The 22,318-nt window shown below is 33.0% G+C and overlaps 1 protein-coding gene across 5 annotated transcripts in view; it reads right to left on the bottom strand.

Annotated features, from left to right (window-relative positions):
* The window catches only part of LOC106470100 (protein MRVI1-like), a 31,756-nt gene extending 11,989 nt beyond the window's left edge, over positions 1-19,767 (bottom strand). The window contains exons 1-6 of one of the 5 annotated variants that reach the window (XM_022398666.1): positions 19,741-19,767; positions 18,949-19,187; positions 10,518-10,548; positions 9,303-9,416; positions 8,949-9,080; positions 5,078-5,287 (exon numbers count right to left, since the gene is read on the bottom strand). In XM_022398666.1, the coding sequence (XP_022254374.1) occupies positions 5,078-5,287; positions 8,949-9,080; positions 9,303-9,416; positions 10,518-10,548; positions 18,949-19,187; positions 19,741-19,752 (738 nt within the window). In that variant the 5' untranslated portion in view covers positions 19,753-19,767. Of the gene's footprint in view, positions 1-5,077; positions 5,288-8,948; positions 9,081-9,275; positions 9,417-10,517; positions 10,549-13,060; positions 13,345-18,948; positions 19,188-19,297; positions 19,420-19,740 lie in introns of those variants that run through there. The other 4 variants (XM_022398665.1, XM_013930627.2, XM_022398668.1 and 1 more) reach the window with 4 other exon arrangements.
* Positions 19,768-22,318: the final 2,551 nt, after the last annotated feature.

Genomic DNA, 22,318 nt, shown 5'->3' on the forward strand with positions numbered 1-22,318 from the left:
CGTCTTCAGCAGCGTCATTTGTTTCATTGTTCACTTCGTTCCAACTGAAATGTCTTAGACTGTTGGCATGCACCACCTTTGGCTTACCTCGCCGACTACATTTTATTCGGAAAGTCACGTCTGAGAGATGATCCACTATGTCATATGGGCCTTCCTATGGAGATGGCAACTTAGGAGACTTCCCTTTGGTCTTCCTGGGATTATACAACCACACCTTGTCTTCTGGTTCAAAGCTGACTTCAGTAGATCTCTTATCATAACATAACTTCACCGAATCAGCAGATGTTTTCAAGTTTGAATGCATTTGATGGTGAATATTATCCATCCTTTCGATAACACTTTCACGAATTCTGATACATTTTCAGGCAACTCTTCATAAGGTGGGCATCCTGTTAACAGATCCACTGGCAACCGAAGTTCCCGACCAAACATCAACTTTGCTGGAGTGTATCTCATGACGTGTTACTAGCGTCACGTGACTTCCGCTGTCGTAACAGTACCTTATGATTGTTACATGACCTAGTAACACATGTTTTTCTATCTGTTCTTTTAAACAAGGTGAAATTTAGACCGGTCAATAGGTTTAAGCATAATATTAGAAAAAAATTCGATGATACGATAGTTAAGCAGTTAAAGCAGTTAGTGTGACAAATATATACTATTTTCTGACTATCAAATAAAATATTTAAGGTTAACATGTGATACGTTAGTCATACTAAGTAGTGTCTTATACATATACTAACCGCGAACCGCAAAACATTTGCAGTAGTTTTCATACCCTTCGCTTGAATTTTTTCTTATTTTATCATTTTCACCCACGCCATTTAAGCTACATTTTCTTGCAGGTATTATGTGTTAGATCGATGAATCTTGGTCTATTAGAAAAAAAACAAAAACGGTCAGTCAAACAAACTCACTTAGATGTAACTTTATTTAATAAAACTACACGTAATGTAAACAATAAAGTAAGGTAATAGTGTGCATAATTGTGTACAGAGTATGAAAAAGTTATGAGCTTTCAGTGAATGATAAGATTTTACAAGTTGAAACAAATATACTCACGAAAGCGAAGAATAAAACACGTAGTAAAGAAAAATAAGTAGCTAAAAGGTGTTTATAGCAGTCTATGAAACGAACCGAAGCTAAATTATTGCAAAGTAAAGTAAATGTAAAGTTGTAATGAAGGAAAACTTAGCTGAATATGCAGAAATGTCTGAATGCGTGTTCACAACATACTAATATACTAATGTCTGAATGCGTGTGGTGTTGAACGAACTGCACATGCGTATTTTGACCTAAATAAATTGAGAAAGCCCATAGAAACTGTATTTAATGTGACGATAATTTTTTAGGAAATTACACACTGGTTAAATGTTGTTTGTGTGAAATGCTCAGCAAATAAAAAACAAAAGTTGAAATCGAATATAGTCGTCACGTGATGACAACGACATTGTGCCGTCATGTACCATACTGGTTGCATTGAAAAGTTTGACTAAGCAAAAAACAGGTAAGGAAATTCTGAATTAAAAAGCCTTTTTATCGATATGAATAAATTTACGAGAAAAATTCCGGACAGGCAAACGCAACCGTATTATTTATATAGATGTCAGCCCACAGACACATACCCAGAGATACCAAAAACAAAGTTATCATTTCCTTACTCACAGTTAAAAACCGTTTTCTGTTCTATAGCTAAGATATTATTTTATGGAATAACACAGAGAATAATCACTAGAACTCTTCGGTGTTATTCATATTAGTTAGTGTCAGTTTGTTTATCTAAACCTATGAATTACTATAGAAAGAAACTAGAAATAGGGTCACCATTTTGTTACCGACAATCAAAAACCGTGTTCTGACTATCGTAGAAAGTTTCGGGGTTTACACAGCATAGCAATACTAAAACTCTTCATGTTAGAACAAGTTGATATACATGTATCACCATAGAATCAACTTACTGTCTTATTACAAAACTCATAAATGAGATTTCGCCTAATTTTATGTACTATCTATCACACCTTAATTTAAAATAGCCCTCCAATGACTCAGCTGCAAGTCTGAAGGCTTGTAACGCTATAAATTAGGTTCTGATACTCATAGTGGGCATATGCCATTGTGTAGCTTTGTGCTTCACAACAAACAAACAAAACAATTTCAAAGATAAGTTGTCTTGCTTTAAATTAGTCCTTCACATATGAATCTTGAGTCTGGTTTAATTGCAGATGAAAGACTCAAATATGGCTGGCAGAGAGATATCGCATCACAAAGACAAACCACTGACATAACTCATTGATTTCTGGTTTTCGTTGAGGTTGGTTATGTAACTGAATAAAAGAAAATACGTGAAATGTGATAGTTACAATAACGTTTCATGCGCGTAGGCAGAGAGGACAGCGTAATTGCACCTATAGATACATACATATATACACACACATATATAAAGCATATTTAAAAGGTGTAAAAAGTGCCCCAGATACCATCAAAATGCATCTTTTTCTGTGATAATTACAAAATGTTTTTACGGGGCCTCCATTGCCATTTATTTCTTTTCTTTCCTCCAAAAACAGCACGATCTTTATAGGTTGCTGATTACGACCCTGTGTTTTAAAATATATTTTTTATATTTAGGAGCAAATATATAAAACATATGTTTTCTAGTTTATTAAATGACGACAGTTCCATCTCTTCATATGTGTTTAGAAAATGAGTATTCTAAATTTTTATATCTATAGATTGATAAAAAAGGAACACCAAAGCCAAATATGTGTCCAAAACTTGTTGTTAAATTTTAAATATGCCTTGCTTGATAGTTTTGTAACTGAGGTAAGACACAATTCTTCTCATAGGATATCATACACCCACTGAAAACAAACCTTTAAGCCACTTCTTAGTCTCTAAGTGTTTAAGTAAGGGGTTGTCATTAAAACATGTTATGAGATAAATAATTCCCTGTAGAACTTTCTGACGCAACCATTTAAATGAATGCAGAGAGAAAGGAATGTGCTCTAAACTAATCAACATATGTTAGCTAAAGTTACACTAGTTTAACGAAAAGAATACGAAAATACGTATAAGTTTATATCGTTTAATTCTAAATATAGAAAAAATGTTGGAATGTTTCAATAAATATAGAAAGGTTCTATAAATACGGAGTATGTTGAGTGTTTAAAATAAAAATGTTCAACATCCTGCTTGAAGTCTTCTTTTTTGAGAAACATAAACTACTTTAGGTTAAAAAAAAATGAACCATGGAAAAAATCACCTGAAGACTGCAGCTTACCTCTGCAGAATATACAGTTAATAGCTTTGTCAAGCATGAAAATGGTAGAATATACAAAACTAAAAATCCAGTTATCTGAGGACGAAAGAATGAAACATTACATGCCATTTTAAGCATTACACGAATATAACGACTAGATACGGGGCCAGCATGTCCAGGTGGTTAGGGCGCTCGACTCGCAATCTGCAGGTCGCGGATTCGAATCCCCGTCCCACCAAACATGCTCGCTCTTTCAGCCGTGGGGGCATTATAAATGTAACGGTCCTCCCACTATTCGTTGGTAAAAGAGTAGCCCAAGAGTTGGCGGTGGGTGGTGATGACTAGCTGCCTTCTCTCTAGTCTTACACTGCTAAATTAGGGACGACTAACGCAGATAGCCCTCGTGTAGCTTTGCGCGAAATTCAAAACAAACAAACAAACAAACGACTTGATACAAAGATTTATTTATTTTTGTAGAGCAAAGTCACATTGTGTTATTTTCTGTGTCTACCAAAAGGAATCGAACCACGTATTTTGGCAATGTAAGTCCATAAAGTTACTGCTGTTCCACCGCTTGTCAAAGTACAAACCACTTCCGGTAAAAGGGCTGTTTGTTTGTAATTAAGCACAAAGCTACACAACGGCTCTGCCCACCACGGGTATCGAAACCCAAATTCCAGAGTTGTAAGTCCGCAGACACACCGCTGTGCCACTGGGGGGGGGCAAAAAAAGGGCTGTTTCAATAACTTTCTATATGTTGAGTAATTGCGTTGGTGCCTCTTGAAAGGGAATTATTTAATTCTTAATTGTTAAAGCACATGTCCATAAATTACGCAAAAGGATAACTATAAATAGTTAACATCTTTGTTGTAAGTGCTTTCGACCTAGAAAAAAATAATATACTAAAATATATTCAATTTCGTAATCTTGTGAACATGAGACTTCACTTAAGATAATTCCATTTCAGTGAATCACAGAAACCCTTGTATAAGCACTGTTTAAACAGGAAGTAGTAAAAAAAAGAGAACAAGAAAATTCTGTCCCACAAAAACTGTACTTAAAGTGGATATACAATGTAAACACTGGAGGTCACAAGAATGTGATCAAATTTTAAACCAGGTGCGGTAGACTTTTAAAGGCTCGGAATAATATAATTTGCAACCGACAAGAAAGTACAACTTACAAAAAACAGCAGAAAGCAACTATGTTTTATCTTTTTAATTTAATTATGCCAGAAAAACAGTTCAATGGTCAATTGGTTGATGAGGAAAGTTATTATGTTGTGTGAAATTTATATAATTAAAAATATTGTATTTATCTTGTGAAACCCGATTGGCCACTCTCCCTATTTTAAGTGCTACAGTTTGTTTGAAGTTAAGCACAAACTACATAATGGGCTATCTGTGCTCTGCCCGTCATGGATACCGAAACCAGGTTTCTAGCGTAGTAAGTCCGCAGACTTAAGCGCTACAAAACTTGTTTAGTTATATAGAGGATTTCTATGCTTTAACAACTGGCAAAAAAGTTGCAGTATTGGTTCAAATTAAAACTAACAACTATATATCTATTGTAATTTTTTCAACTTGGAATAACATAATCTTGAGACATTTTTTTTTAATTGACTGTTTTAAGAAATGTTCGTTTCCGCATTTTCAAAACAAACGCTTAAACAAATTCTAAGCTATCCTGTCAAAAGTTTTTAATTATAAAATAAATCTTTGTAGTGCATGTCATTGGTGAAAAAGTTAAATGCAGAATAATATATTAAGTATGAACAATTTATATATTTTTATATACATTTTACAAAACAAAACTCACAGCTTTTCCTATTGCACTAATAGACATAGATCTTGGTAAGCGAGGCATCCCCTGTTCTTCACCTCCTGTTTCATTGTTGCTTGGCAACATACGATTCTCTATTAACAAACGCCGAGTGTCTTCCAACTCTTGATGGTCTTTCTCGTAAATTCTCTTCAAATTTTCGACATAGGAAACCATAACTTCAAAGGCACGATTCATTCTCTCCTCCTAAAATAAAAATATGAACATTATGCTCTTTACTTGTAGTATACAAGAAAGCAAGTAATTTAATTCCAAAAGGTTCAATTCTCTCTTTGTTTAACTTTAACATAATTTCATTATATCCAAAACCTTAATGTGATTCTAACATTTTGAAAAATATTACTATATTTCTTTTGTCTTTAAAAAGTTTAATGACTCTAAGATTGGAAATCTCACCGTGATAATTGTAGCCTGAAAATCTTGACATCGTCTATACTTTGAAAATATTACAATGAATCATTAAATATTGAAAATACTACCTTAATTGTTCTGACCTGTAAATATCTATTTCTTAAAATCAATCTAGAACTCCAAACGAACTATTAGATAATGGGACAAAACACAATTTTGTATTTGGAAAGTTTATGTACTTTAGTTTATAAAGGTAAATGTTTTTTGTCCACGAAATTTTTAAAACTTCCATACTTATACGTGTCGGCCCAAGTGTTACCATATAGTTTTATATTGATAAATAGCTATGATTGTTTTGAGTTTACTTTGAGCTATTTACATATTCCCCTTGATATTTCTAGATCTGCCCGCGGTTGATGTACCTAAAGAATTCCTTAAGGCTTCTACTAATAGGTTTTGTGGCCATATCAGGTGTAGAGGAATGGAAGACTTGTCTTCCCTATTGTTCTTAATGGAAGTAAACAGGTGAAATATGCTCTCTGAAAGAGTTTACCCTTTCCAGATACGTAGGATAAGCATTTAGTGGTTTATCCTCTCAGTCTTGGCTACAGTTACACTCAGATTCTCGATATATATATATATATGTATATACTTCATAGGTAGAAGTGTGTCTGTCTTTCCTTCTATGCACGCATCAAGCAAAAACTGAACATTATTGTTCTGTTTAATATTTTGCTTTGTGAATAAACAAAACGATTTTTTTACAATCAAACTTCGTGTCAGTTCAGTCAGGATAAAAATTCACATATACTCTGCAATACATTTTAAATGAGCCTTTTGTTAGAGTTGTCACTACACCTACTTTAGGAAGTCAGTTTATTAGAGAATATCACAACTGTATCTAACCTAGAGTGGACACAGTGGTCATCTTGTGTCCAACACTATGGTGTTCAGCCCAGCTCATATAGGGGCTAAATTGGACTTGGTACGTGGTGGTAAAGGTGTAAGAAATTAGATCAAATTCCTGATTCATACAGGAGCTTCCTGAATATTGGTCAGCCTTGTAGCCAGGCGCCTTGAGTGAAGTCACCACTTTGACCACTTCGATACAACCTTTCTTCTGCAAACGATGACAAGCTAAACGCGAGTAGAAAGGCGTGTCTCTGATATCTTGGCTCTGTTACTCACGAAATAAAGATAGTTGTTTCTAATATTGGGGATAGACAGTTGACAGAAACCGCTTCAGCAATTAAAATCAGTACTAAAAACATTGGTTAGGTATTGCTGATAAAAGAAGTATTTATTAGTATATTTAACGTTTAGCGCCACCGCCCTCCCTCTGACTATTGAAGGTTCGACCTTTAAAAGAAATTATGGATAGAACAGCACGAGGTTTAAACTGTAAATAATATTGATATTCTAAGAATGACCTACTAAAGAGGTTGTAAATCAGTTTTTGTTTATGAGTTTCAGTTCCGTCCACTGCCGACAATACTAGGACTTAGAACAATGGACTATACAAGTACATGTTGAGCAGAAAGTCAAAATGTCTCTGAATGTACAAGCTTTGGTCTCCAGACGAAGTCTATTTCTGTCTAGTGTGGTGATTCGGTTTGCACAAGAAAAACATAGTTTTCTCTCCAGAAATCAGTCTGCACTTGCTCGAACAGTTATCTATACAAATGCTGGCTTTGTTCCGTTACTGGTCAGCTATTCGGCTTTTCATTAGAATGATGATTGACACGATGTATGAAGCAGAAGTTATTTGAACTAACTGTATAGCTAGGGTTGCTTTAGCTGGGCGAATACTCACTGCACATCATGATGCCATATTATGCAAGAAAGCAGCTGGTTGTTCGCCAAAGTTTGGCTGGGAATACAGATCCTGTGGAAGTTTTGTATGGTATGCCTACCAGTATAGATGTGTAACAGTGCATCAAGAATATGTAGAGTGGTTGGGGTAGACATTAGTTGATACACATGAATTTGCAGTTGGGTAAAAGAGATGTTATGACAAGACAGTAAAGGAACAAAAGTTTAGGAGAGAAGACTTGGTATGGCTTTGGTATATATCTAATAAATGAAAGTGATTTGGTTCTGACTAAATAGGTCCTTATGGTGTTTTCAGAGAACTCAGTTCATCAAACTGCGAGAAGCAGCAACAGCTTGGCATACAAAAAATTCTGTAAAATGTTAAAGCCAATATATCACTGATTTCCTTAAAGTATTGAAACTAAGAACATTTAATTTAAGATCGAGTTGTAAAAATGAAAGTATTTAACTGTTATTGTAAAACAAATATATCTTACTTGTCTTAAGATAAGGCTAGAGGCGTTTACTATAAAAATTAATGAATGTTGTTTTACATAGGTTAACTTATACTCCTCAATGGTAAATAGTTTTGTTTTCATAAATTTTCTATATTATATGTCAGTACAATTCATTGTTAAAAGGTTTCGTATAAATGTATATATTTTTATTATCCCTTGATAATTTGTCTATAAGTTGTGCCATGAAGCATATTTGCCTGTTGCGAGGGTTGGGTACCACAGAAGCAAATCTGATTCATAGTTTCGGTTTATATATATCTATAATTTCTTTGGATTTAAAGTTTGTGGTTACATGAAAGGTAAAGGGAATGAACTATGCGGCATGTTTCACATACCAATTGTTTAGAAAATAAAAAATTCCCATTAACGAACATGGTTGTTCTTGATGCATGGATAATTCCTTTAGGCTTGTGCTAATGGGTTTTCTGGCCACATCAGTCATCTGACGGCTTAGCAGTATGGAAGATTCTGTCCTCCCTATTTTTCTTAATAGAAATTACCAAGTGAAGTGGCTGACAAATGCACCCTGAAAGAGCTAACCGTATTCATATTAGTATTCTCTCAATCTTGACCAGGTTCTTTCTTTTTCTCTACTCCAGAAACAGGAGTAAGGTTGTCTTCCATTTAGTATGTAAGTTAAGCACAGACTGGACATTCGTGATGTATTTCGTCTTGTGAATAAATGAAACGTTTTGATTACTGTCAAGCTTTGTTTTTCAGTTTCTTTTCTTGTTTCAGTCCAGTTGGGGTAAAACTGTGATGTACTCTGATATATTTTCTGACGAACTTCTTGCAAGTTAGAGCAGTTACTACATTCACTTGTATAAAATTAGTGTATCTTAGAATACCATAACTGTATCTGATAAATATTTGCAATCACTGACTCTCCGCTATTGAACTAAAGCCCTGGAATAAGTCTCCAAGTTACGCCAACATAACATAAATCTAGGAACTACTAATACCTTTGGACTTTTTATCGGTTTAGACTAGCATCAGTAAATAAAATAATTAAAATGAAATATATAAATCTATTTTGTTTCAGTTAAACACGCAAAGAGTAAGCTATTTTACATTTGTATCCTGTTCATGGTTTACAAGTTATGGTTTGATAATCGACAACTAAAAGCAGATACTTTGGTACTGCATACTGTATAGAATTCTTTTACCTGTTGAACAGCTCCATATAATTCGGCACAGCTCGAAACACGTGCACATGTTTGTTGAACAATCTCTAATTGTTGTTGAACCTTGCTGATTAATTTTCGCATTTGATGTGTAGTGCTTTGTTGGTTCAGCACCTTTACAAACAGAAAAAAACCCCATCATGGCTTAAGTAATAGCATGTTTCAGAAAAAATATATAATTTTTCAGTTATATATATAATATATTAAACTTTTGTTATTATAAAGCAATTTTAAAGTTTTCTTTGAATAATTCGAACTTTATCTTTATCGCGCAACAGATCATTTCCGAAAATGTGTATAATTCATTACATTTAGATATTCTTTAAGTGTTTTTGCCTCATTTTCCACACTCTTTTCAGCGGTGTCTCTCTGGCGCTGCTGTAATTCGATCCTCTGGTTTAAAGTCAGTTTATCTGTCCTGAAACCCAGGGACAGCTTGCTGAACTTGTTCTGTAACGAACAAAAGGGAGAAACTTTTATCTGATGTCATATGAATTTGGTTTCGCTATTATTTTTATAGTTTAATTTATTGATATGTCGAAATATATATCAATAAACAAGTGACGGATTTAATCAAAACGTAAACTAAAGAATTCTGCTTGAACATATCTCTTGGAATACAATATATTTTAAGCTATTGAACATCGTACAATATTTGTATTTAAAATAAATAGTGCTGTGGTAGTAAACAAAATGTGTGGTCAGAGATATGGCAAAAAATAAACTGTAGCCACGTGAGTATATATCCATGCAATGTTTATTTGTCTATTAAAATGTAACACCTGCAAGATACACATTTATATATTTTTAAATAATCTACAAATAAACTATAATTTCTTATTAGAAATGAAGTTTAACATTAAGAAGTCTAATGTACAAAAATTACATTTTTGTGAAAGTGGTCAGACTAACATTTATACTAAATTCTGATGTATATCAATCGAATGAAAATGAATTAATTTAATACTCATTAGCAGGGTGTTTTTTATATTCTTAGTTTTTGGATAAATACTAATAACGTAAGTTATCTAAGGAAGTGCCATATCATTTGACAATTGAAGAAAATCTTTACTGACACACATGTAAAAAATAACATCACAAAACTTTCGTTAGACAAATTAACAAGTGATTTAGAATACACATTTTTTGTATCGTAGAACTTCAGAAGAAAACTTTAAATATGGGTAATATCTTGAAAATAAGCTACATTCGAATATTTTTTTCTTTATCAACTTATGCCTGTCCTCAATTCCACTTTAAATTGTTAAGGAAGTAAGAAGTAAGTTTCAATTAGAAATCCCAAATTCCAAAGATTCAGTTTACACTACTATACATTCGTAGTTTCATCCCCACCAGTACACAAGGATGGTAGAACGTCGCTCAGAAGTCTACCATTGTAAATGAAGGATTCGTATCAAATCGAAACTAAGACTAAATTTACCTATAAAACGGTATAAGAGAATAAAAAGGTATTAATTAGCTCAGGCTGCACCTTTAAAATAATTAAATAAAATAACGATAAGTATATTAGCCATTTAACAAAAATCTTACCTCAATTTCCTTTTCACTTAATTGGCCACTGCTGAAAATGCACAATAAAAAGTTACAAGTCGTACAAGCACATAGCAACAATTTCCATAATAGCTATCTACATATATAGAATTTGAAAAGAGCAACAATAATTGAAATTATTGCAAAAATATTTTCCAACATAAAGGTTTCTACGTTTCATTGCTTTGTAAAACTTCAAATTTAATAGCGAGTTAATCATAAACTATACCTTTTTTATTGACAGATAAAGAAGTAAACATGTTTTAAAACTTTTTAAATAAAAAAACTACGTTCCGCTAAGTTTACCCAGCATCATCAGGTGGAAAGCTTTGATTGTAATAGTACAACAGTTCAAACTGTCACGTGTTACAATATCAGTCATGATATTACGTCATTAAAAAATAATAACACAGCTCTGAAGAACCCTAAACTGATGAAAACGCGCTGTCACCAATGGATATGACAAACATAGTGTGGTTGGAATACGATTATTATGCACTGTTCTAATTCTTGAAAATCCTTAAGTGACTAGATACAGAACGTAGTGTTTAAAAATGTAGTAAGTCTACTGCTAATGTCTTATGATAAGTATAATTAATCATAATGTAATAGAAACAAATAAAATATAAGTATAGAAAAATTAGTTTGATGTAAAAACCTTCTCACATACATGCTAGTTGAGGAAGCAATTGTTATCAGAATGACTCCAATCCGAGATCCTATTTAGATGTTTCTGTCATCAAAGAATTATTTCATTTTACAGAAACTCTTACAAATGTTAATTTTCAAGGCGTTAATTATGAATAAATCTAAGATTTAAATATGGGAAATCCGGTTTCGCTTGTTTTAGTCTATATACTTATGATCAAGATGGAATAAACTACTATTTCCTCTTCTTTCCATCTTCCAGTTTCCTGGATTTATATGGCTGACATTTGTATGTCTTTAAAACGTAATTATAAATCATCACATTATTAAGCTCATGGTCGAAAGTGAAATTGATGGTAAACTTTCATTTTTAAATGTTTTAGTAAGAAAAATAGAGACAATAGATTTAACATCTCCCTTTTGTCTAAAGATACATACTCAGGAGTTTACCTTCATTACACGATCCTTAACCAAATGGAGAGGTCTTTAAAACTTTTTTGTTATACAGGTAAAAATACTTCTTCCTTTCAATAGGCTTTTCTGTGCCCCGAATTCCCAGTTGATGTCTTTAAAAATCAGAATAGAAAAACCATGATTGATATCATACCGAAACGCCGAAAATTCCTGCCACTATGGCCATGATATTCGAATCTTTTAAGCACCTAGCGACACCTTTTCTAACTTAAAAAAAAGTGAAAAGATTAAACCCCATCTTGAATCACAAAATATGCATCTTTTCTATGTTGTAAATAAAACTTTATAGTCCTTAGAAAATGAATTACTAGTCGAAAAAAAAAATAGAAACTTAGAAAACCTGCCCCTCTATTAAGGTGTGTTGCGGTACATGCCCAGACTTGCATACTTTAACAATACAATGTGGCCATAAATTGTTAAAGAGTACGATGAGAATTTCAACGTGAAAATTTTCTTTCCTGCAGGAGAAAATATTAGGCAGCTTCTGTCAAAAAAAAATTGTTTACAACGTCACATCAGGATCAGCGTATCAAATTTAATGTAAAGATTGTCATAATTCTTACGTCGGATAACTAACCGATAGCTTTCAACAAGACAAAAAAATATTTGACAACACCCTCTTATGTACTTGAACACACGATGAAAAACAATTACCTCTTTAGCTTTTCAGATGTTGAAATCACCGAAAAAAGAAAACAATGTAAATTGTAGAAAAATTTAATAACTTTCTTTTATCAAAAAATCTAACATAATTAAATACACAGCTGTACGGTTATATTATTGTAATTGTTTTCATTGCCTAGTTATTGTTTATTTCTATTACGTTATTGTTTAATGACATAATGTAATTACTGATATTGTAGTACGTGACAGTTTGACTTGTTGTGACATTCTGTTCAAAGCTTGCCACCTGGTTATGCTAGATCTAGTGAAAAGTAATGTTTTTTAAAACATATTTACCCGTTTATCCTTAAATGAAAAATTGTATCTAATTTTAAAAACTCTTTCTATAAACTATGAAAGTTATTCATTATTCACTAGCAAAGGTAGAAACATTTTGTTTACATACACTCAACGGTCTTAACTACAACAATTATACTGTGTGTGTATGTGTAAAACAGGTAATTTACGGTCAGCGCTTGACGATAAACAATTAACTTTATACATTATTCGTAACAAAAAATCAAAGGCGTCGCTAGGCACTGGCACACGAGGCACGTGCCCCGATTGTATTTAACAATGCCCCGAATCTCCATTGGTGTCTTGAAAAATCAGAATAGAAAACCATGATCGATATCGTACTGAAACGCCGAAATTTCCCGTGCCTATAGGACCGAGCCCCGAAATCATTAAAGCACCTAACGACGCCTCTGAAAAAAAAAAAAAATCACAGAAAAAACTATACTTCACAGAACGCTTACGATTTCCGTATTGCTTGCACCAACTCATAAAAAGAGCTAATCTGGGACATCTTGCTTTCTTCCACGTGATCTTCAATGTATGGGACTTATTTCATCAAAACACAACTTATTTTATATAACAGAAGACGCTTTGTGTAAAGAGTACCTCAATACGCTATGTATAAGAAGCGGTAAAAGATATGGCTTACTGATCAGCTGAAGGATCAGAAAGAGGTTGCTACGATTTCCAGTTCGTGGTGCCCTAACTTTGAACACCGTTGTTCGTAGCACAAATTGTATGTGAAACGGTTAACCGCCTGCCTGTCTCTAACTCTTATCGCCAGCAGGAAGCACGTCATTATATATGCTATTCACTTCCGGTGTAACTGTGTAAACTTAATTTCCAAAATTAAAATATATTGAACAAAGAGTCTTGTGGAGTGAAGTGATTTGAAACAGTACAAAAAAAGAAAAAGAAAAAAAGAGCCACACAAGTGGTTATTATTAATTTGTCCCATATCAAACATGTACTTTACGTTTCTGATAATCATCACCAAGTGATAGGCAATTCTAGACTTATTAAATGGAAATTTCTGAGTGGATAAAGAAAAACATATTAATGCATTACATTTTACATGTTGCTTCTTGTTGATATGTAAATAACTCAGTGTTACATCTCATGCGATGGTCATTGTTATTCAGCCAGTTTTTATTTACAGAAGTTTTACGCCTGTTGACGAAATCAGTTAATAGTTTTTTATTTACAATTGTTTTGTACCAAATTATATATGCTCACGTGGTAACCAATACAGTCTTGAAAACGGTGGTGAACAAGGGATGATAAATTTATAAACATGATCTATTTGAATTTTAAAGTACATGGCCACAGAATACATGTACTTTTCATCTCGCTGAGTTTCTGATCTCCCTTCAAGGTAACGTTTCAAGAATTAAACTGAAATGGTGTACACAACTATAGCAGTAAAACAGGTTATTGGTTGGTAATATAAGAACTTTCTACTGATATATTCGTTTGTTTTAAAATTTATTCTGATATACCTCTCACTTACCTCGTCAGTTCACACGACAAAAATGTATATCTTATTCTTATTCTAAGTTGTAACGTCATCTTATAGCTTACATCAATTTTAAGATGAAAAATGCGACTTAAAATCATTCATCATAAAATATCTTACCTCTCTATCTTATTGATAAACACTTTTTTATAGAAACATCCTATTTTTATGTTGTAATCTGCTTCTTACAATCCTTTTACCTTGAATCTGAAGCGTTTCAAACATCCTATTTTTATGTTGTAATCTGCTTCTTACAATCCTTTTACCTTGAATCTAAAGCGTTTCAAACATCCTATTTTTATGTTGTAATCTGCTTCTTACAATCCTTTTACCTTGAATCTAAAGCGTTTCAAACATCATATTTTTATGTTGTAATCTGCTTCTTATAATCCTTTTACCTTGAATCTAAAGCGTTTCAAACATCATATTTTTACGTTGAAATCTGGTTCTTATAATCCTTTTACCTTGAATCTAAAGCGTTTCAAATATCATATTTTTTACATAAAGCTGGTCACGGATATATTTGACATAATTTAGCGCTGGAAATTTAAAATTTCAATCACACGTAGTCTAATAGTGGGAAAAAAATAAACGTAGAAAATAGTTGAAATACAATGAACTGTTTCTTTAAAAAACGTAATAAAAGCTAAGAAAGGAAAAGTAAAAATACAAATGTTAATATTACAAATGGTTAATTAGATACATATAATATTGATATAAATAGCTTTATTATTTAGCAGTTTAATCAGTTTGCGTATTATAGTGTTTGAGAATGTTAAGGAGCATATTATGGTTTTGGAGAAAATGCAATGTTTTCTTTCTCTCCGATTTTATAAAGGCGAGCTGTTCGGTTTACCGAAATCTTCAAAAATTTTCAGATTGTTATTATTGTTTGTCATAAAGCACAAGGACTATCTGTGCTCTGCCTACCACGGGTATCGAAACCTGGTTTCTAGTGGTATAAGTCCGCAGACATGCAGCTGTGCAACTGGGGGCAAAATTTTCAGATATGCTTGCATCCGGTTCGTTTACGTATAGAGAAATCAGCATTGGGATTTAGTGCCCTTTTTTTGTGTGGCAGAATTACACAATGTCAGGGCGTGTGTTCCATTTTGGTATTCAAACATTTTTCACAAATTATGTCACTGGATAGCTATTTTGATTCTCGTGTCTATATTATCCGATAACATTTCTGTGTTTTAAATCTAAAAATGCCCGGAAACTCTGTCCTCCTCATTTTTACTTACGGGATGACCAGGGACGTAGGAACTGCATATACTCTGTAGAATTGACTCTATTTGTTTAAGTAGAGAACATTCACTTTAGATTTTCTTCATATATTAAGCTCTCTTCATATTCCAGAGAGTAGTGCTGTCTAACGTCAGTTCTTACTTTACGTTGCTTTGACAAGTAAATATTGATCCTTACATTGTATTACTATCGTTATCTGTAAGATTATCAATGAACCTTAGAATGCCACATTACCAGAATTTAAATCATGAACCCTCGGTTTATGTTAAAATTCTGAGAACGATGTTCTACCAAGTGAAATAATGAAACTCAAATTATATCCAAATAATCCCCATTCTGATGGGTAGAATATTTTCATAAGTATTTGGAATTTTTACACTTTCTCACAGACGCTATTGTTGAAGAGTATTTTGGTTTTGAATCGTTGTTACCAGGTAACATCACTGCGTTTAAGTTTAGAAATACCTAGGAGCTCTGTCTTTCTAAGATTCACTTTGGATGACTAGTGCCGTGACTGTTGAGAGTTGACCCTATTAGTTCAAGTATATAATAGTTAAATATCTCAATCCAGTGCCTTGCGATTAGAGCGTTCGACTCGCAATCTGTGGGTAGCGGGTTAGAATCCCTTCACCGAACATGCTCGCTCTTTCAACCATGGGGCGTTATAATGTGACGATCAATCCCATTATTCTCTCATAAAAAAGTATCCCAAGAGTTGGCAGTTGGTGATGTTGATTAGCTGCTTTCCCTCTAGTGTCTCACTTCACAATTAAGGAATTATAACGCAGTTAGCTTTCGAGTAGTTTGCGCGAAATTTAAAAGACAAACAAACTCAATTCAAATCACATTCTCTTTAGATTTTCTTCTGATATTGAGCTCTCTCTCTATTCCAGAGAGCAGTGCTCTCTAGCCTTTTTGTCTGGAATTAGTTTTCACATTTCCTTGCTTTGATAAGTAAAAACTGATCTTTACATTGTATTCAATCTCTATTCTTCAACTCAGTCAAATCAACATTAACTTGAATTTCACATTACACTTTCTGTGTTTCCTCTAGTTATTATGGTTACTATCTTTATCTGTAAGTTATAAGTGTACCTTAGATTGCCACATTACTAAATTTTAAATATTGAACTCTCGGTTTATGCGAAAGTTCTGAGACCAATGTCTACCAACTGAACTACCAAGACTTGGTTCCCACCCAGATAATACTCATTCTAACAGTTACAATAGTTTCTTAAGTATTTAAAAAGTAATGTACACTTTTGATATGCTTGGTGAATTATAGTATCATAGCTTTGAAATGTCAATAAAAATACATTTAGAAATAATTCAAAGTAATAAGTAGCATTTGAGCCAGAAATATTTACCAAGAACAAAAATGCCGTAATATTTGTTTATTATTAACTTTTGTCAATGTAAAGTTGAATAACATTTCTTCAAAGTAATGTGACAGTCCTTTTTGCACATTTAAACTTTCACACAAACAGTTTCCTTGAAAGATGTTTGGTATTTTCAACATGAACGGAATGGTAACGAGGCACATGGTTTTTACGACCAAGCCAGGTGACTCCAAGGTTCAGGCAAAGCAGTCCTTATTTTAAAACTAAAGATATGGCGGAAGGCAACTAGTCAATAACACCTGTTAACCGAACAGCGGAACTGAAAGTAACAGTTACAGCACTTCCATAACTGAAAGTTGCATATTGAGACTCGAACTTCAGACCTACTGATCGAAGCCAAATACATTAGCTACTTGGCAACACCCGGTCCAACTTAGGGTAGACATAATGTATCTTATAATTATTTACTCCGCTATTCCTTAGTGTCTCCTGTGTATTTTAATAGAAATTTTCCACTCTACAAGTCTATTGGGTTGTAACAAATGAAGTAAGTAGTAATAGCATTAAAATGAATTGAAGTAATTTTAGCATGTAAGAGAATAAACCCTAAAGAGATGAAATTCCGAATAAGATTTTAATTTACAAAACGACAGTTACAAGTTCATATGGATTCATTTCAGACAAAACAATGCAGTAACTTTGGGTACAAAGCCATTAAGTTTCACATCAAGACAACTCTAGTTAAATGCTAAAGTGAACTAGGAACACAATAATCATTAAATATAATAATTCAATGATCAAAGAAAACAAGATGCTTGAAATAAGATTACTGTATGGTTTACTATTCTGTTTTAAAGATGGATCAACGGCAAGTTTAAGGACTCACAATACTAAAATTCGGGGTTTGATTTCTCGTGGTGGACAAAACGCAGATAGCCTGTTGTGTAGCTTTGCATTAGAACAAACAAAACAAATAAGGAAAATGCTTACTTATGATGAAAGTTGTTTAAATCCGAGAAACAACTCAATTTAATATGCATGGTTATCTATAACTGAGTCGCAAATATAGGAGCTCCCGTGAAAATACTGTCACTTTAAAATGTAAACTAAGATACATAAATCAGAGTAATCACTTCATTTAGTCTTCTTAAAAACAGTCTGCTGTATTATCTAATTACAGCATACATTGTTTCACAGTTAATAATATTTAGAGACCAACCTAGATTGTAACATTTTATTATTCCTTTTAATCCTAAGAACAAATACCTATAGAACACCCTGTTACTGATAGCCTAAATAAACCCAGATTTGAACATAACATAATAACTACAAATAATTAAAGCAATTCAGTTCGTTTTGTTTCTATACGTTCACAAATTGCCACTACCAGAGCCGTTGCTCTGTGCACAAGCTTATGAAAATAACAAAACATATCGTAGTGGGGATGGAGTAGAAAACTTGTCAAATTATTAACAAATGCAAATTACAAGAAAGTTCACCATGGCATTCTTAGTATATAGTTTTGTGATATTCTACAAATCAGACTTTGGAAAATTCTTAGGATAATTTCCGTTATACGATGGGTTATTATTATTATTAACATACTTTGTCTCACAAATTTCGAACTGAGTTTGTTTTAATTCTAAATAGTAACTGTTTTACTCTCTTTTACATCTGATTCATAACTAATTATAAACTGATCATTTTTATATAAACACCCCATTGGCACAGCGGTATGTCTGCGCACTTACAACGCTAGAATCTGGGTTTCGAAACTCCCTTAGTGGGCAGAGCACAGGTAGCCCGTTGTGTAGCTTTGTGTTTAACTAAAAACAAACATTTCATATATATATATATAAATAAAGTATATTACGAACGTTATATTTTGCTAATGACGGAAATTATTCTACTTTTATCACCAGGAGAATTTTTTGTGATAATGTAAAATTAAAACCAAAATCATTTCTGTCCAATTACACAGAAATTTCATCTAAATATTCACAAACAAAATCAAAGTACATGAAAAAATGTTTCATTCATTTATTTATTGTTAGGGTAAGCAATTTGGTATCGTACACAAAATGTTACACTCTTCATGGATATTATAGAACCTCTTTTCTTGCTGACTGGAAGCTTACTTCATAATGCTAGTTGATTCCAATAATCCAATACGTTTATATATGTAAAAGTATCTAACCCACACAGAGAGACACACAATTCCTAGCATTTCATTTATTCATACCTGAATGGCGTGTTTCCTTGTAGACCTAACTTTCTGAGCAATTTGTCTGGAAAACTTGGGAAAACTGGATCGTTTATAGAGGTCAATATTCCATCTTTATTCAGTTGATGTGTGTCTTCATTCTCTGTACTTTCACCAGAACCACCGGGAATTGATTCGGGCTCGGATGCCTCCATTAAATCTGGCATCAATGACTTTCGTTTCGAGGTAAGGGACAACTCTCGTTTTCTTGGCTTATTCTATGGGTAAGATACAAAGTATTATTCATGAAGACGATGCATTGTACAGTTATGGCAACTGAAAGTTCAAAATTACATTTAATGTAAATATTTATGTAAAAAGCAATTACCATTTTAATTAAACATGTGGGTTGAAAGGAATTAATGTAGGTTTGGACACTCCAAATTTATTCCAGTCTTTTTATCCTCAGTCTAAGAAACGTATATTTAAATCGCCAAGCTTACAACCTCCTTCAAGTGACCCTTATCACAAGAAATACATGACTTAACTAACACAAAGAAAGACTTTGAAAGAAATGGTATGAAAATGCGAGGGTTCTAGAAGTACCATAAATCAACAAGAAATTCTTTTATAATAGTAATCTGATACATCTATAAGAGTTTGGACACAACTACAGTTTTGCATTTATGACACAATAAATTTTATATCCTCCTTTACAGCAAATTTATCCAAAATTAAACGTGAAAAAAAATACTTATGAAGTAAAACAAATTTGCACTGTCTGATATTATTCACTGACTTTTCCGGTGAACCTCCGTATATGTGTCTTACCTCATAGGTCATGTCTTTTCAAAAGAGTACTACTAATCAAACGCTCGCAAGGTCATATTTTAAGTAGGTTAGAGAGCTCTAAAGAATAGTAACTTTTGTTAGACCATAGAAGCTCATTGTTTTAACGCTTTCGCTAAATATCAAATTACACGAATGAACAACGTAGTATAAGTTACGTTTTAACCTGATTGTTTGCTAGGTGCTACACATTTACAGTAGGTATATATTCAGCGACTTATATTTTACAACACCTTGTCAAAGTGTAATCGAACTGGGACTGATAAACAATTTTCTGTTATTCTACGATTTCATTGCAAACTATGTCGTTCCCTTAAATTTTCTGAAATGCTTAACGTCAATCATAAAACGCTAACGATTTCAATCTTGTTTTTTGTTTTTTTCAGTCCTTGAACTTATACAATTTTCAACAGTTGTTTTGAAGGTCCACGTATTAAGTTGTAAATCTGAAACGTTTTTGAATTATCGTACCGTAAACCAAATAATGATAATGTAAGTTTAATTATTTGAAACCAATATTAATAAACACTCAGGAAAGTAGAATAAGAGAATCTTAAGAGTTAAACTTTTGTGAACTATAAACAGGCAGCACTGCATGTTCATGACTGCAAGAAAAAGAACGCACGCTACTCTTGTTTCACAAACACACATTATACAGAATCATATTCATGCTACAATATATTACATTTCATTAATTATTAGACCTAAGTATGATCAATTTTAAAAATAGAAAAATAATTAAAATCACTGGAAAGAGAAGAAAGTGGTCAACCTTTGCCTTTTTATTTCTCTTTACAGTGAAATTAATAGTATTTGTATGTTAATGCTTTCGAAGTATATAATTCTCTACGTGTGTTTTGCAAAAGACATCTTATTTCGTGACTGTATGATAGTACTTACAAACGTTTACTAAAAATTACTACAGTGTCAAATCTTGTTAGTTGTGCACTAAAGACTCATTATTAGTAGTGTTGGTTAAGACGTAGGAAATTATGCATAACTTAGAAATGGTTTCCCAAGCAATTGTTTAATAAATTTGATTATTTCCTTTTATCCTAAATTTAAAGAAAAACCTTGCTACTAAAATACGGGAAATAACACGTGCTTCTTAAGCAAGCTTGAATCAAGTAGTATATCTATATATAGAAGTCGGTAAAATCTGTGACACTGAATAAACATACGAAGGAATCTGTGCTGTTTGGTTTGTGTTTATGTTATTTTATATTTCTTAGGCATCACATTCAACATTCTTGTTAGCAGCCCTATACCTCCTTATATGACCGAACTAGTAACGTATAAAACATCGTTTCTTGATAGGTGCAGAGGCGGGGAATAAAAATAAAACAGTACTGATATTTCACACGTGAGTCATCTAATGTTTTAAGTTGTGCTACATTAATTACACATTTTTGTCAAAAACTCCTGAGGAATTTACTATGTATCTAAAGTAAGCAGCATTAAGGTACAAAAATTTAACATTTCAAATTGTGGGGACTGAATGATTAACGGAATTTCAGTGTGTTTATTAGAAAACCTACTGTGTGGTTACGTAATATGTTAAACAGAGAAGCCTAAGGACAGAGACCGAATCCAAAACTTCAGGCCTATGCAGACAATTGAAGATTAAACACGTGAATATCCTACTCTGTCAAAAAATACATAAAAAACAAGGGTTAAACTTTAAGGTAACGACAGCGGAAGTCACGTGACGCTAGTAACATGTCATGAACTTCTAGAACGTTCATGCCCCTTCCTGAAGTCTCGAGAGGTTACTAGATATGCGGTATTCTTGTATATATAAGACCGGTAAGAAGTGACGGCAACAATGTAATTGAACAGCAGACAGAGATAGAGACGTACTGCTGGGTCGAGCGCGTGTGTCGTTCGTTGTGAATTATAGCGTTTGTTTAAGCTATAGCGTGACCGTGGAAATTAAGTGAATTTCAAAGTTGTATTCAGAAAGAATAAACCAGTTTTATTTAAGAAAGGACTTGTATCGCTAAAGTTTCTTCGGAAAGAATTTTTACGGAAAATTAACTAACGACCAGAGACGTAACAAATTGGTGTCAGAGAGAGGGACGGAAAAGAAAAAAATGGAAACGAGAAGTGGCAAATCAAACTACAGCTTAGCAGATTTGATGGCAGCAATACAAGAACAAGCAAAAGAAACAAGAAGAGAGACAACAGCAGTTGCAAGAAAACTTGCAACAGTGGCAGCTGGAAAGCAAAATAAACAAGAGAGATTACAGCAGTTGTTGGAGGAAAAAGAAAATAAACAAGAAGAACTAGAAGAGAGATTACAGCAGTTGTTGGAGAAAATGAAAAGAAAGAAGAAAAGAAATTACAGCAGTGGTTGGAGGAAAAAGAAAAGAAACAACAAGAACGAGAAAATAAACAGGAAGAAAGTCAGCAACAACTACAGGAAAGTCAACAACAACTACAGGAAAGTCAACAACAGTGTCAAAAAGTACAAATGGAAAACATTAGTAAATTTAAAAGATACATTAAAGGATGATTTATTGTCTTTTACACAAGGAAGATACATTAACCATCGACTTAA

This window comes from Limulus polyphemus, unplaced genomic scaffold (assembly GCF_000517525.1).
Source record: "Limulus polyphemus unplaced genomic scaffold, Limulus_polyphemus-2.1.2 Scaffold3821, whole genome shotgun sequence".
Classification (NCBI taxonomy): Eukaryota; Metazoa; Arthropoda; class Merostomata; order Xiphosura; family Limulidae; genus Limulus; species Limulus polyphemus.